This window comes from Gorilla gorilla, chromosome 3 (genome assembly GCF_029281585.2).
Source record: "Gorilla gorilla gorilla isolate KB3781 chromosome 3, NHGRI_mGorGor1-v2.1_pri, whole genome shotgun sequence".
In the NCBI taxonomy this organism is placed as follows: domain Eukaryota; kingdom Metazoa; phylum Chordata; class Mammalia; order Primates; family Hominidae; genus Gorilla; species Gorilla gorilla.
This window is the reverse complement of record NC_073227.2, coordinates 176,843,353-176,861,156: the sequence shown is the minus strand read 5'-3', so window position 1 is coordinate 176,861,156 and position 17,804 is coordinate 176,843,353. Positions and strand designations below refer to the sequence as shown.

Here is a 17,804-nt window from a genome sequence, read left to right as displayed (position 1 = left end):
TTTGTTGTCAAGATGCCCTTCTTTAGACACGTTAATGATTTTCTGGACAACGATATGAATCAATTGTCCAAAAAGGTTTACATACCATTATTACAATATCTACTTCATTTACTAACCTGAACAGATTCACCATCTACTTGAACCTGGCCAGCAATTTCCATCATGTCCAAGGCCAGGTGGCAGATGGATCGTGCATGGTGAATGCATGGCTCTGGTAAACCACTCACTGTCATATACTTGTCACCAACAGTCTCCACCTAACAGTACATATATTTAGATGTTCATGGTTAGCATAAAAAAGACTGTTTCATTTATTACCCTAATAAAAAACATATTTTTTCAAGTCTACCAGCAACTTTAAGCTTCCCTCCCCCTTTAATTCTCTTAAAATTCTAATATATTCAACTCCAACAAAATGAAACCTTGCAATTACTTATAATTTACACACATGATGGACAATTGGGGTCTTTGATGATGGGCAGGTACAGACATAGAATTATTTTTCCTTTAGTAAGCAATTAATTTCTCACCTCAGATAACTTTATAATTCAGAAGAATAATTTTTTACATTTCTACCTAAAACAGTGATGGCTTGATGGCATGGAGAGCCACCATTTCAAGTTCAGTGATTTATCACGGTCATTAATCATTTGTTTTTATGATGTGCTCACCACATGCTAGAGTGTACCTCAGAAAATGACTATAACATAAATAGTCCTTGTGTAGTTATATTACCCCAGATATCTAGGGATGGTTTACTTAACATTCTTGCCTTTATGTAGCAATATTCCACTGACTTCTTTTTTCCAATATTATATTTATTTCTAAATGAAACAAAGGGCAAAAACGCCTTATAAATGTTTATCTTCTTCAAGTTGATGTTATCTAAACGCAAATCTGAGTCCTTCTCATGCTCCATGACTTCTTTACTGTACAAAGCATTTATATATCTCAGTAAAAATGTCTCTTGCAGAGGACTAAAATGAATGCTATGTTTATACTACATGTGATAAACAGCCTGTCCAGATTTGTTAGCCTAAGTGCAAATAAGATGGTGAACATTTCATTTTAACCAGGGAATCACCCACTTCATGAAACATTCATTGTGGTTACAAGGAAGAGACAGTTTTATAACAAGAGGCAATTATTTAAGAACATGGTAAAGAGTGAATACACGGAGGCTCACTGTACTCAAGGCTGCAGTGCTGGAGTCAAGAGAGCTGTGATGACATGGCCTCTGGAGGGGAGTCTCAGAACGCCAGCCTCTGGATAGCTCTGCAGTCAGCGATAAAGAACACTTGCCTTATAAACAAATGGGTTTTTCCGGGAGTCAGTCAGTGTGTCAAATCTGGTGTAGAGGTCGTTGAGGAGGTTGACGATCTTCATGGCTCCTTCTCCAGATGCATGCTTGCTGCAGAAAGCATTGAAGCCCACAATGCCACTAAAGAGGATGGTCACATTGTCATATCTTTTGGCAGGCACTGGACGCTTGTGCCGCAGCTCATTGGCAACAGACGGAGGAAGGACAGAATACAGCAATCTGTTCAGTGGGATCAGCAGAAAGCCACTGTAAGAAATACTGGGAAAGCCTTTAGTGCTTCTGCTGTCCTTTTCACACAGCATCAGTGTCGTTTGTACTTTAAAGGCCTGGATTCTAGCAGGACATCCTTTAAAATTAGCATCAAATATTAGCTGTATTTATAAGCAAGGATTTACAGAAAACATAAATTATTTGTTCATTCTAATCACATAAGACATCCGCAAGCCCAAACTAGTTCAAACCAAATCAAAATAAGCCAAGCAAACAGACAAAACAAAAAGACTGGTAATAGAAAATCAAAGTTTTCATTTGTAGTCCTGTATTCTGACCCTGCTATTATGATAGTCACAGTATGAAGATTGTCATCACCAGCACCTAAAACATGGTATGAATAGCACAATAATGGAAACAGGTTTGCCTCTTAGAATAAGAAATATGTCTCTATTTTTGGTAAGTAATATTAAAAGAAGCAGAATTTCTCTCCAGTCTCATTCATGCCTCACTCCTCCATAGAAGAAACTGATAAAACCAGCGGAAGTTGGTCTAGAAAATAAAATATTGTATTTCTTTAGGTACAACTGAGACTACTATGGTGACATCAGGGATCAGGCTAAGGGACAAATGTGAGCACACAGGGGGCGGATGACAGCTGATGAATTTAGAGGGAAAGAAGCAGAAACTAGACCTATGGGCTCTGGATTGGAAGACTGAAGAGGAACAAATGAAGCCCTCCTGCCTTTTTCTTCCTGCCTTTTGCTCTAAAGCAAAAGGGCATATGTGGGAAGTTTAAATATGCAAAATGGAGCTGAGCTCTCAATGTTTTTCCTAGTCATAGTAGAATTTCTCCGGTCTTTCATTTTCAACTTTTAAACATTGAATGTTTTATGAAATATTAAAGCTATATTTGAATAGTAAGTACGAACAGTAGAACTACTTAGCTTTAAAGAAAATTAATAGTAAATGGTTTCTAATGACATCACCTTGAAACCCAAATATCTACAAAAACCAAATTCTAAATCTAATAATCTAAAAAATAATATAAGGATTTTTGAAGCACAGTAGCTCGAAATGGTGCAAATAGTTCCTGAATGTGAAACCCACCTTGGGGAATCCAAACAAAGAAGTAGTTCTGTAATAAGTACTTATCAGCTACTCGTATTAAAGACAAGGCCGCTGTTTAACTCCCAGCAACTCCCAGTTTTGGACTCCTGGTCTAGGAAGAGAAGCTAATACTCTGCTTAAGCTGACAGTTTAGGAAAAGAAGTGAATTAAGAGCTTTTTCAGTACAGAATATCTGCATATGTAAAGGATATGTTATTTATAGTGCTGGTTATTTATCTATTTATCATGAATGTAGATATTAGCAAATTGAGTCACAATACAAAAAAAATACAAAAAAAATGAAGGCCGGGCGCGGTGGCTCACGCCTGTAATCCCAGCACTTTGGGAGGCCGAGGCGGGCGGATCACGAGGTCAGGAGATCGAGACCATCCTGGCTAACACGGTGAAACCCCGTCTCTACTAAAAATACAAAAAATTAGCCGGGCGTGGTAGTGGGCGCCTGTAGTCCCAGCTACTCGGGAGGCTGAGGCAGGAGAATGGCGTGAACCCGGGAGGTGGAACTTGCAGTGAGCCGAGATCGCGCCACTGCACTCCAGCCTGGGCGACAAAGCAAGACTCCGTCTCAAAAAAAAAAAAAAAATGAAACCTAGATGATTTTCTAATACAAACAGCCAGAACAGAATATTGAGTAACTCAAACCTACAAACCCATGTGACTTTGAACGTTAGTCCTAAGGTCTTAGAAGCTGCACCAAATGTTTATATAAACTTTAAAAAACGAACACATAAGAACCTGGGTAAAATAGCTTATAAATGTCAGTGATGTGCTTTTAGTTAGCATATGAAAGCAAGGCCAAGTAGTATGCATGCTATGGACTTACTTAAATACATTTCTTGAAAATCAAGTATTATCTTTCATGTCCTTGCTCAATATTTCATAATTGAATCCACCACTCATAGAAATGTTTTATATTTTGATATTTTTGCTAATGTATGTCACTATAGATATAATTGTTGTCATTATATATGATATTACAATTAGTCAGATTCATTTCTTTCTATTCCTAAATTCAAGGCCCCAGAAAATAAATTTTTAAACATGTAATGGCCAATGGTTAAGTTCATTGTGCAGAGCAGCTCTCTGCACGTGGCAGCCCCCAGCATACTGAAGATGGTCAATATATAACTCTTGTATGAAAGAATGCACGAATAAATGATAGTTAAACTTCAATTTTTGAACTAAATTTGAATTTGAGTTATTCTCATGATTTTCCAAAAGATATTTTGGCCTATATTATTCCAACTTGGCTTCTAAAAATAGCAGACATATTTCCACTACCGTTAAGACTGGTTTATTTCCTTAAGCATAATTTCTTTTTAAAAGCAATGTGAAAGATTTTATTTACTACACCAGAGCTATTACAGGTCACATGGCTTTTTAGTCTGGTTCTCAATCTTAAATATAGTAGAGTCACATTATGTTATGAATAACAGTAGTGCCCCAAGCGTTACATTCTTACGTGTCTGTCTTTTTCTTTTCATCTTCCAGGGCTCTTAACGTGAGCTGTAGCCTGTCAGTGAGGATTTCCAGTTCTTGGGTGAGTTTGTATTCCTCTCTAAATTGTTCTCCCAAAAGAACGAGATCGCGCGTGGCATCATGCAGAGGGATGTCACTTAGATACAGCCCTCTCCTTGTCAAATCGTCCAGGTTCATGACACTGTCATATGGAGAAATGAGGCAAGATCAGTCTCAACTTGTATACATGACAATGCAATCCTGATTTCTGTCAAGGAATCTGATCCTGCCACCTCCTACCATTCAAAACATCAGGCTGAAGACAATAGAATTATGGAGAATTGAACGAAGATTGTGAGTTTATTCTCTTAGATATTTAAGCATCTACCAAAAAGCAGTGAACTTGAGATGCATTTTTGCCAGGTTGCACTTTTCTGGTGCCATCAGTCTAAATTGAAACGATAGTGTAGAAAACATCTCTATGATAAATGTTGAGGTATTTAACACAGGCTGTAATTTATTATTCTCAAATTTTTTCTCATAATAAGGAGAGGAAAAAAAATCTATCTTTATTCTCTCTCAAGAATAATAATGCTTCTTTTGAGAAACTTTCATTTTGCTTTCTGTATTCTATGAATCTTGTAACTGCTTATTTTTCCCTTTTGGAAACAATGAGTAAAAATTCCCAACCACGTTTACGACCCAGCCTCAGCATGTAATTTATGTATCTAAGACTATGTGTCATTCTTACTTCTGGCTCTCATGTCTTCTTTTTCTTTGACAAATTTTTCTCATTTATTTGAAACATTATTCAATCCTGCTGAATTTTATGCATCATCATTGTAACTTGTGTCATTTTTCCAACAACATAATAATGTTTATTATTTTAGTGATGATCTGACAAGTAAAAAGTTAACTGCTTTTTAAAAATGTACTCTTTGAGGCTGGGCACAGTGGCTCACATCTGTAATCCTAGGACTTTGGGAGGCGAGGTGGGCAGACCACTTGAGGCCAGGAGTTCAAGATCAGCCTGGCTAACATGGTGAAACGCGTCTCTACCAAAAATACAAAAATGAGCTGGGTGTGGTGGCTAGCGCCTGTAGTCCCAGCTACTCGGGAGGCTGAGGCAGGAGAATTGCTTGAACCCAGGAGCAGGAGGCTGCAGTGAGCTGAGATCATGCCACTGCATTCCAATCTGGGTGACAGAGCGAGACTCCATCTCAAACAACAACAACAACAACGACAACAAAACCTAATTGGTTAAAATGGCATAAGGTTATATCTTTGGCTTGAAATTTTTTAATGCAACATCATTACTTCTGGCCACTCTGAATAATAATTACTCTAAAATGAAAAAATTTAGTTATGACTTTGGAGAATCTGGGATTAATAATTTGAAGAATTTTGAATTAATCCTATCCAAAATTCTTTAAAAGGGGTGACTTTGCAGAATTTTGGATTAATGCAATATATTCTCAGCAGCAATGTTCATAAAGCAAAACAAAAATTAGCATACCTATAAAGAAAATAAAACAATCAAAGATTTTACTAATGAAATACACGGTGTCTTTTAATTTCGTTAAAATGGATATGTAAGTCCACTTGCAGAAAAAGACACATCTAGAAAGAGGCCAGATCATCGGCCAAAGGTATACGAGACCTGCCCATGAGCAGAGAAAAAACATGATTGTAAGTTCAAAAATGAATGGTCAAAAATGCTCATACTGAGTTACAAAACTTCAATCATAAAGGTCTCATGGTTCTAAAAATGCCCTATATCATTATTTTAATGAACCATTAAGTTTTTTCTAAATTTAAACTAATCATCTTAGAATTATTTTACAAGTAAAACTACTTTTACTTGATCTTTTGTTTATGTAGTGTGAGTACAAATCTTCCTACACACCTGAGCATGTCTCATAGGACAATCTGCAATTTTCTCACTGGGTGACCAATGTCTGCATATGGGAATTAACAAATAAACTCCAAATTTTCTGCTTTTATTTCTGAAGAAAACCTTTCTTTCCATAAATAGAAATTGCCCCTAATGAGAAGCTGACATTCTCCTAAGCTCAACCTGTAAAGAGGCAGAAGAAGAAAACACTTACTGATAGCAGATGGGACATCTTTAGATCAATGTAGCTTATTAATTTTTTTAAAAAAGCATTTATGTTTCTTAGTTTTGTTTCTTTTATTTTCCTGATATTTATTTCTCAGGGAAAAGACATCCATATCCTTATATTATTTGATATATTATTCTTATATGTTATAGTTAAATAATATTTAATTAATCTTAAATGTACTTAAAAATTAGCTATATGTTATTATTATTATTATTATTATTATTTTGAGACAGTGTCTTGCACTGTTGCCCAGGAGTGCAGTGGCATGATCTCGGCTCACTGCAACCTCTGTCTCCCAGGTTCAAGCGACTCTCCTGCCTCAGCCTCCCTAGTAGCTGGAATTACAGGTGCCCACCACCACTCCTGGCTAATTTTTGTATTTTTAGTAGAGACGGGATTTCACCATGTTTGCCAGGCTGATATCGAACTCCTGACCTTGTGATCCACCCGCCTCGGCCTCCGAAAGTGCTGGGATTACTGGTGTGAACTACTGCACCAACAATATATTATTCTTATTTGGCCTTATATATTATTGTTATGTAATGTATAATACAATAGTAATAATATAACAGGAGGTTGTTACAAAATTTATTACATTTTTCAGAAATTTTAAGACCACGTTTTTAAGTGAAAAGTGATCACGGTGGAATTCAGATTAAATTTTTAACCAATAGCTCACCAAAACATGCCTTCTTGACTGTGTTACTACATAATGCACCTACACTTTGTTAATACAAAATTATGAATACACAGAATATCATCTCACAGTAATCCCCACAGTTATCTTTTCTATTGTTCTGAAGCAAATTTAGACATAAGTTTTATATTCTGAATTCCCATGTATCTCCTGGTAAAATGCTTTCCTAAATTGGAAAACAACAATCTATAGTTTTATTTTTCTCTGACATTTATTAAAAATCACATTTTACATACATTTTAATTAATAATACATTTGGAACAGTGTATTTGGATTACAGTAGGTAAATATTTTTAATTTAAAATAGTTCAAACCCAGAAAGAGACCTTTTAGATTTTTTGCTAACCTACTATAGAAAAGATAATTTTTGGTGTCAAATATACCAATGTATTTATTATGCCATCCTATTAGCTGCTTTAAAAAATCGCTTTTCTACATAATGCCTATTTTGAAGGTCCAAAACTATAGAATTAGCTTAATGCAGATTATTTGTCCCATGGTGTAATGGCATAAACACTCCACAAATGTATTAAGACGTGGCAAATAACATAGAGTATGTGATTTCTTCTGAGTTTATTAGCAAATATTAAATAAGATTATCCTTGTTATAAAGTAATACACAACAAGGGCTGTAAAATCTAATTACACCTCAGAGAATATGTAAATTTAATGGAATAAAATATTGTGGCATTCCTTTGTTAGCTAAAGATAGGTACTGATAGCCACTATAATTAATCTAAAAATTATTACCTTGGTGAACATAGAAAAAGTATGCTATCTGCTTCAGGTAAGTAGATCATTTGACCCTTGAGACGTAAGCAGCTGATCTCAGTCCCAGTCAGTTCATCCTCACATTCTAATTTCTCCACATCCAACAATCCTTCCTTGAAAAGGCAAGATACAACCATTAATGAATGCCTTTCTCCCTACCTAAGAATTCAGCAACAAGGACACGCATATCTCATTTCCCACCAAACCACAAAGCAGAATAAGTGCATCATTAGAACAGGAGAGGGCCTTCCGTCAGAGTTCTGCCTGTAATAAGCCTAGTGGCTGCCTTGCAACACTGCAGAAAAGTGACTGTCCCGTCTGAATTCAGGACAGTAACTGAGCTACTCTTCACATAATTATTTCAAGCTTTTGTGAATCTTTTTTATCCCCCTGATTTTCCGGTATGGTTCCAACATACATTACCAGACTCTCAAAGAATAAGCCAAACCTCCCCATTCTCCCACCCTGTATTCATAGAGCAGCTGGAAACAGTCAGTTCCAAATACAGAAAGGATTCAATGGGTACTCTAGGAAACTGACTTTTGCTGTATCTATCCCAAGAACAGAAACCGTGAGATCCCAGCACTATCTAAATTATCAACTGTGTGAATATTTTATCACTTTTATTCACCCACAAAACGCCACTAAGAACAATAGAGAATTTAAGAAAGAATAAATAAGTGGTTTTGAGTGAAGTTCCAAAAAAAAATCCTTTTTAGTTCTGATTTCTAAAATAAGGCACTGTAGCTGTACAGGGAGTAAAAGATGTTGGGTTTTTGATGTGAAACAAGGCCGTCTCAGAAAGACAGTCTCTAAAATTTACCTCTGTTAATTTTAATCAGTTGATAGAGTTCCACTGCTCCTCAGGCAAACCAAAAATCAATGTTATTGCCTTTTAAATAGATCTTCCTTTGAAGTCTGGGTTTTATCTCTCTATACTTTCTCAGAGAATGTGATAATTTTCCCCCCTGAATACTTCTAATTTGTGACATACCTTTCTCACATTTAATGAAATAATATCTTGATTACCTTGCTTCTCAATACAAAAACAGTATTGATGTGAGAAAGGATCCCATGGAAACTAATATCAATATGAGGACGAACCAGCGAGAAGACAGACAGAAGGCTGCAATTCCCAGGCTGGAGCTAAAATGTAGATAGAGAGCAAAGAGTATCACATCAGTTAAAATAGTTTTTATACTTTGATATTAATCGCTTGATTAAATCAGCTCAGTTATATTTAAAACTAGAAAATTATAATTATTATAATTCAAGGGAAACTTAGCTGAACTATGAACCCAAATCTCAATCTATACAACTTGGTGATTAAATGGACATTAAATAGTTACAAGAACATGAAATCTGATATGGATTCAGATGATTAATATTGAAATGTAAGCTAGCATAAATTTACAATGCATTTTCAGAAGAAGAAAAAATGGAAATTTATCTTTTAAAATGTACAGTGATATGTTAAATGTGTATGGCTTGAAATGAAATTAAAATACCAAAAACATGAGCAACCACTCTCTTAATATTTATCTAGAGGGCTAAAAGTGAAAACAATAGGTAACACTGATTGATTGCTTACAATGAACTAAGTGTTTTTCATATGCTTTCTATTCTCATGCCAGAACAAAGAGAAACAGGCTGAGAGAAGTGAAGTAATAAGTTCAAGGTCATACAGTAAGGGACAGGTAGAGTCAATACCAGAGCCAGGACAGCACACTACTCTGCTTCCATTTCACCTGATCCAACTGGGCTAATCCTGAATTTTCAAGTCTCTTTAATTACAAGCAAAAAGTATCTCTAAACGTATGCCATATACAACTCCAAAAGTTAGTATTTAAGAAAAAAAGAGTAAGCATAAAGGATTTTACCAATGGATCTGTCATAGAAGTCAACAGCAGGTTATCATCATCATCCCAACTGCTTCCTTTGATGCTTTTTCTACTGAATCCATCATCATCTCTATCATTTTGTGTTTTAGTTCTTTTTAAAATCCCCCCTTTTCCCTTAACACCATCAATAGTTGATTTTTAAAGCTATTTACAGATGGTAGATATCCAATGAATATTTACTCAGTGAATAAATAAACATGTGAAAGGTGACTGTTACTAAAAAGTTACCCATTTTTTTTCACTGAAACAAGTATACTATTCTTACATAACATTCCTACTGTTTCTGTATGTGATTATTATAAAAAAATAGTTGTCCTAGGGAAAGTTGTGGTATGCTCAAATACACTTAGTTCACAATTAATTTGTGTAACTTACAAAAAACTGCATATTACCTAATACATAGTCAGAGGGTTAAATGAATGGATGGCTGCCTGTAACAATAGTATTTCTATGGGCTTTTGTCTCAGGCCCCAAGGAAGTATGCTGTCATTTTACCTGGGGGAGAACTCTGTATATAGCATTGCCACACTGAGTGACCACTAGGTCCCGGTCAAATATTATATGAAAAGGAAAAGCTTTGCAGAATGTATATGGGCTGATGCGTGATTCCTGGGTACCATTTTCTTCAAATCTGTCAAGATCTTCATAAAAATCCTCTTCTTTTGACTCTTTTTCTTCAATTAAAAATTGAGTATGATCACATTCTTCATTTCTTTGCTGAATAACCTGGATATCAAAGGGGGAAATGGCATGAATTGTCTTCATTTCAGTTTAATAAAAATACCTAAATAAAAAATGAGTTATGAATACTGCATTTAGAAGATTAATTACAAAAATTCAAAACATATATGCAAATACTCCATATGTCTAAAATAGGAAAATATTTCTGGACTTTGATCTATAAAATTTGAAGATTGAATAATCATTGTAAAATTACAAATCTGGCCTCAGTTCCCCAGTATCCTATATGGTCTCTTTGGTAGAATTAGAAAAAAAAAGCACTCGTGGGCTCTGCCTTCTCAGCCAAGCACACTTGTATAGTGAACAACCTGAAAGCCAGCTAAAAGCAAGCTAGCACTATCAAATAAGATTACAATACTATTTTAAAACAATGGGAAATAAAATGATAGAGATTCATATTCAAAAATAAATGCAATGTCATTTTTAACCATCAACTATCAAATACATAAAGTTACAATACCAGGCCAGGTGCAGTGGCTCACGCCTGTCATCCTAGCACTTTGGGAGGGTGAGGCGGACAGGTCACCTGAGGTCAGGAGTTTGAAACCAGCCTGGCCAACATGGCAAAACCCCATCTCTACTAAAAATACAAAAATTAGCCAGGCGCGGTGGTGGGCGCCTATAATCCCAGCTACTCGGGAGGCTGAGGCAGTAGAATTCCTTGAACTCGGGAGGCAGAGGTTGTAGTGAGCCGAGATCATGCCATTGCATTCCAGCCTGGGCGACAGAGCGAGACTCCGTCTCAAAAAAAGAAAAAAAAATGACAATATTAAATTGGGTAAGGTACTGAAAAAGAGGCATCTCAAATACCACTGATGAGGGGGTATTTTGATTAATCTTTCTGAAGGATAAATTGACAATAGGCATAAAAATTCCTTAAAATTTTATGGATTCTTTGATTTAATTGCAAATCTAGGAATTCATTCTAAAGAAGTAATCGTAATTGTGAGCTAATATCTATAATGTAAAAAAATCCTACATTTCTAAAGTATTATTCACAGGCAAATACATTATTAAAGTATAGATTTTCCTCTTCTTTTTAGGTTAAGAAATTGCAAGCAATGAGCCCTCTTACAAAGGGAAAACTCGATCTCAACGGCGACCAGACCCAAAACGGAAAAAGTTTGGGACAACATTTCTTCAGTTACAGCTAAATAAAAACAAAATGTTGCTCATTTTTCTTTTCTTTTTTTTTTTTCAGGAGTACCCTGTCGCATTCTCTGCAATTTTTAAAAACAAATCACAATAACTATAGATGCTATTGTATATATTCTTTTAGATATATTTTGTAGCAAAACTGGGATGTTACTACCTCACTGTCAGAATAACTTACTATACTGGTTAAATATTAGTATCCTTATTTATAATTTGAAAATTTTACCACATTAAGGTTGATTTCCCTAACTCATAGACAAGGCAAGAGAGTCAACCTTAAATGACAGGCCTACTTTTGATGTTCTACTCTGTTTCTATTTAACTAGAGAAACTGAATTATATGTATCCTAAACTTATGAATTAATTATTCAATTCTAATTTTTTTGCTTCGATCAAACTGGCAAAACAAATAGCTTTTCTAATCATATTTTTAACTTCTCATTGGTATATCACTTTATGACATGATCTAGTATTAACTATGTGGTTCAAATTGTCTGGTATCTCTGGACCTGATAAACTTAATGTGAGAATCCCTCGAGAAGTCAAAACAGTGCCTTTGAAAAAATTAAATACACAAAATATACCTATAAAATGCAAATATTTCAGAAGTTCATATTGAAGCACTTGAATAAATGGTCAGAAGAGAATTTAAATATTTTATAAAGTGAACCATATAATTAAGTAAATACTTGAATTTCATACAGTTTGCTAAAGTCATCAATCTCCCATGCCAAAGATTCTAATACCACAGTAATAGTAGTTTCCAAGTGTGTCCTAATTTGTGTTTCTTTCTGAAGTTTCTATGAACCTACCTCTTTCTCAGTCTGGTTAAATAAAAATAAAACCAACAGTGCATACAATATGCATATACGTTCACTCAGTATAGATGCTGTGTTTTTTTTGTTTTTTGTTTTGTTTTGCTTTATTTTTTTTTTCTATTTTTTTGATAATGGAGTCTCACCCTGTCACCCAGACTGGAGTGCAGTGGCGAAATCTCGGCTCACTGCAACCTGTGCCTCCCGGGTTCAAGCGATTCTTCTGCCTCAGCCTCCCAAGTAGCTGGGATTATAGGCGCCCGCCATCACGCCTGGCTATTTTTTTTGTATTTTTAGTACAGACGGGGTTTCACCGTGTTAGCCAGGATGGTCTCAATCTCCTGACCTCGTGATCCCCCCGCCTTGGCCTCCCAAAGTGCTAGGATTACAGGCGTGAGCCACTGCCCCAGGCGATACTGTTAGTTTAATGTCAAGAACAAAAGACTGGCAGGGCGCGGTGGCTCACGCCTGTAATCCCAGCACTTTGGGAGGCCGAGCCGGGCGGATCATGAGGTCAGGAGATAGAGACCATCCTGGCTAACACGGTGAAACCCCGTCTCTACTAAAAATACAAAAAAATTAGCCGGGCGTAGTGGTGGGGGCCTGTAGTCCCAGCTACTTGGGAGGCTGAGGCAGGAGAATGGCGCGAACCCGGGAGGTGGAGCTTGCAGTGAGCGGAGATCGCGCCACTGCACTCCAGCCTGGGAGACAGAGTGAGACTCCGTCTCAAAAAAAAAAAGATTGGAAATGTGAGGTATATACTATTTTGATTGAATACCAGTGAGATTCCCAATCATGGATGAATTGTGATACTCTACCCAAGGCTTTAATTTTTAAATGTCTGCATTTGATAATGCCATGTTATACACAGTCCTACTTTCTATTAGGTTGGTGCAAAAGTAATCGTGGTTTCCGCCATTACTAATGGTTGTAGAAAAACTAACGATGCACCTGGAAATCACCAACAAGTGCCACGTAAGAACTAACACCACCTTCTGAAAGAAAGAAAACCATGAACTCTAACATAACTTTACTAGATTAAATATGTGGAATATCTTTCTAATTTATTTAAATGTTACTATTTTAATTTTGGATAATACTCCACTTAAGGGTTTTAGACCTGCCAAGTGTGTTACAATATATCTATGATCTATAAGAAAGAACTGTCTATTAGGTTTTCTATAAACAAAGAAAGGTTGGAAAAAGGTATCGATCTCCCCACTTTGGCCTCAAGTTTAAAGCTACTGAGAATTGACTCTTGGGTATGAACATGCTGAACACATAAAAAGCAGCCTGACTGGGAGAAACCGTAAGGGCCAGAGACAAAGAGAAACAGTGGTTGTCTTTGTTGTACGGTTGCCCTATCAGTACCTTGAAATTATCACTCAAAACTAAGAGTGTGTATTATCAATAACAGCACAATTTTTAAAGCACCAGACCTGGCTTCTTTCACCAAGTAACTTGATTAAAAACAAAAACAAAAACAAACACTTTCATTCACAAAATTAGACATTCCAACTATATTTCAGGGCAGACAAAAATCGACAGAGAAAATGATCTATAAAATAATACTTAATTTTATATTGCCTTAGAATTTGACTATCCATATTATGGATATTTTGCATGCTGAAACCCACAGCTCAGTCGTCACATATCCTTCTGCTTCCCAGCTGGTGTGTGTTCACAGGGAATGCAAAGTAAATTTCTTGTAGCTTTGAACACTATATAATTAGAAAGAAAAATCTGCTGCCAGAAGGGAAAAAATATCCTGTATAATGCACTCCCAGGCCAAATATAGAAGATTGCTGGTCTTTCCACTGTTTTGGCTTATATATACTTCCAGGGAAGAGCACTAACAGTGATAACTGCAGGTAAATTTAGAGAGTGTCATTTAAAATATTTTTAGATGTCATCTGTGTTCAGAAGTCTCCATTGCTGTTTGTTACCTTCATGTCTATTTCAGTGCCATGGATTTGTTGCGCCACTGTTTTGATGATTCCAATGACAATATCCTGAAGTCCTTCTCTCTCTGAGTAGTAGTGCAAAATGAGTCCTTTGCCCTTTTCTGCATCAGTGCACCTAAAGGAAGGTGCACGCATTCCTGGGTAGATGGTAGCAAGGTGGTCATGCAGAGCATCAAGGTTCTGCAGCAAAGAAGAAAGGGAGACCAATAAACAATGCTTTCGCAATGACAGCAGACTCTGGAAATGCAAGATATGAAAACAAGAGTCAAATTGGAGTCTAGTGGGCAGATCAGCGAAGCAGCACATGTAGCACATCCTTCACTCCACTGAGATATCTGTAAAGCAAGTGCCACAGAGAAAATGAAACTAAGATAGTAGAATTAGGAAAAATATCTGCAGCTATGAATAGTTAGTACATTTTAAGAAAAGATAAACAAGTGGGATTAAAAAGGATGGCTAAAACAGAAAAAACATAGTTAAGGGCTAAGGCAAAGATACATTTACAAGAGCTTGGGGCAGTTGTTTCTACGTGTTGTGATCAACAACAGGGAATGCCCAAAGGACTCACACATTTCCCTTCTGTTTATATTGCAATTCTAAAACTTAATTTTCAACTCAAAAAGCTATGCCCAAATTATAAGCATATAAAACATAAGCATATTATTTTGTGATTTCTATTTAACTATTCTAATATCTTAGAAATTAAAAATCTATTTTAGAAACTAAAGCAATGTAATTTCTTCATGTTCTTTAGTATGCTATCATCAAGGTGGAGTTTCATAGCTAATCTGTGAAATAACTACATTTTGAAAGTCTAGGAAAACTAACAAATTGGCCAATAAATATTTTCTGTTTTTGTAGCCTTGCCATTAATTTGGAAGATGCCACGTTTCCCTGAGTCTCAGATTACTAATATACAAAACTAATTGGTGTAAAGAGTACTAGAAGAAATGGTGTAAGCTATACATTTTATGTGGCCCAAGATGATTTTTCAAATAACACTCAGTTCATAACATGTTGGGTTGTGTGTGTGTGTGTGTGTGTGTGTGTGTGTGTGCTGCACATATATAGTAGGATATACACACAGCACAGCATGGTATAGGAATTAAGAGCAATATGACTTAGGATCAAGTAGACATGGGTTTAAATAATGACTGTCATTTCGTAGGAAGGTAGCCAATTCGCCCAATTTTTCTAAGACTTTATTTCTTCTGGCAAAATGGAGATAACTTTAAACATGTATATAAAGCACTTAGCACATTTCAGATGAGGCTGGAAAAACAACTGTCTCTGAAAGATTCCCTTGCCTTAATCCCTGTGAATGTGTTGTATCGCATGGTGAAAGGGATTTTGCAGATGTGATGAGGGTTATGGACCTTGAGTTGGGAAGATTATCCCAGATTATCCAGGTGAGCCCAACCTAGTCACATGAGTGACTGTGAACTTAAAAGTCAAGAAGCTTTCCCTGCTACATGGTGACAGAGAGAGGTGCAATGACAAAAGGTCAAAGAGATGGGAGTATGAGAAGGTTTCAACACCATGCGACTGGTTCTGAGATGTAGGAGACTGTTGAAGGACTGGAGAGAGGTCTCCAGGACTTTAGGGCAGCTGCCTGCTGACAGTCAAGGAAACTGGGTCCTCAGCCCTATAACTGCATGGAACTGAATTCTGTCAATACTGGAATGAGGAAGAAAACAATTATCCCCAAAAGCCAACATAAAGAAACACAGTCCCGCCAGCACAGCACGCTGAATATAGTCCAGTAAGACCTGCAATGGACTTCCAACTTATGAAACCATAGGGTAATACATTTGTGTTGTGTTAAGCACTTAAGTTTGTGGTCATTTGTTATGGTAGCAATAAAAAACAAATACACCAAGCAAGTAGTAATCTATTCACAACTGGTGATTATTTTTAAAGAGAAGAAAAGAAAAACAACAAAACAGCTTCAAAATGTCATGGGCATAAAAGAACATATCTAAAATGAAAGTACTGGAGGTATGCCAAAATTAAACTATGGCTTTCATTCCAAATGTCTCAAAGAGGTCAATTTAGAAAAACAGAAAACTCCAGTGAGATTACTGGGAGGAAACTACGGTGAGAATGAGATGATTCTGCGGGTGTCCACATTTGAGCAATACTCTAACAGGACACCTACAGCATTAATTTTCTGTCCCTTCCACACATCCACTCAATCATGCATTCACTCTATAATGTTATTGCATGTGCATTATATATCATACACTGTGTCATGTGGGCTTGGGTGCAGGGTAGATGTTTGGATGCAGATCTGCATGATGAGGATTAAGCAGCTCATGGTTTATATCACAAATGGATGTGTAGAGTGGCTTTTGATGAGCAAATGAGGAAGCCAACAACTCAGACTGAAAGAATGGAGTTAAAATACTTCAAAATGAAGATGTGATTTGAGCTAGGTCATGAAGTTTGACAATCTAATCCAGATAAATGATTCAATGACCTCCTCAACTCGATAAATCTGGTGACTTTTTGAACCGTCTGCATCTACTGTTTCCTTCCCCACAATTATACCTGTTGGAGTCAAGCTAATTCTTAGCAAAAACATCAGTTCATCCGGATTGCCTCTAGAGGCTGCTATTGCCATGTAAAAGTAATCCAATATGGCAGACACTAAGTATTGAAGAGCTATATATAACCTACAAACCCCGGAGTCCTAAAACTGTTTTACTTGGTTGAATAGTATGAGAGGTTCTTCCAATGATGAATCATTCTCATTAGGACTCTTCCCTTAGAAGGGACGACCTGAGGACTGCTTCATAGCCCTCCCAGACCCCTCATACTTCTACTTATGTTGTGAAACATTTTGTGAAAGAAAATCGGGTGAGAAAAAAAAAAAATCACTGAGAGAGTTTTATTTTTATCTGCATTTCTCACAAAGTCAAAATTGAGCTTGTGGCTGCATTTAGAAAATGTTTCTAATAGAGTCAGGCCCAGGTACTGTGTTGTGACTCACTTAAAAAAGAAATTGAGGCCAGGCGTGCTGTCTCACACCTGTAATCCCAGCACTTTGGGAGGCCGAGGCAGGCAGATCACTTGAGGTCAGGAGTTCGAGAACCAGCCTGGCCAACACGGTGAAACCCCACATCTACTGAAAATACAAAAATTGGCCAGGCGCGGTGCCTCACGCCTGTAATCCCAGCACTTTGGGAGGCCAAGGTGGGCGGATCACAAGGTCAGGAGATCAAGACCATCCTGGCTAACATGGTGAAATCCCATCTCTACTAAGAGAGAAAAAAAAGAAATTAGCAGGGTATGGTGGTGGGTGCCTGTAATCCCAGCCACTTGGGAGGCTGAGGCAGGAGAATGGCATGAACCCGGAGGGTGGAGCTTGCAGTGAGCCGAAATCTCGCCACTGCACTCCAGCCTGAGCAACACAGCGAGATTCCATCTCAAAAAAAAAAAAAAAGAAAGAAAGAAAATACAAAAATTAGCCAGGCGTGGTGGGGCATGCCTGTAGTCCCAGCTACTTGGGAGGCTGAGG

At 36.9% G+C, this 17,804-nt stretch overlaps 1 protein-coding gene across 1 annotated transcript in view; it reads right to left on the bottom strand.

Moving 5' to 3' along the window:
* GUCY1B1 (guanylate cyclase 1 soluble subunit beta 1) overlaps nt 1-17,804 on the bottom strand; it is a 48,948-nt gene that overhangs the window by 3,722 nt on the left and 27,422 nt on the right. The window contains exons 5-11 of the mRNA XM_004040547.5: nt 14,267-14,464; nt 10,105-10,335; nt 8,738-8,854; nt 7,688-7,821; nt 4,122-4,319; nt 1,303-1,540; nt 117-257 (exon numbers count right to left, since the gene is read on the bottom strand). Of these exons, the coding sequence (XP_004040595.1) occupies nt 117-257; nt 1,303-1,540; nt 4,122-4,319; nt 7,688-7,821; nt 8,738-8,854; nt 10,105-10,335; nt 14,267-14,464 (1,257 nt within the window). The remainder of the gene's footprint in view (nt 1-116; nt 258-1,302; nt 1,541-4,121; nt 4,320-7,687; nt 7,822-8,737; nt 8,855-10,104; nt 10,336-14,266; nt 14,465-17,804) is intronic.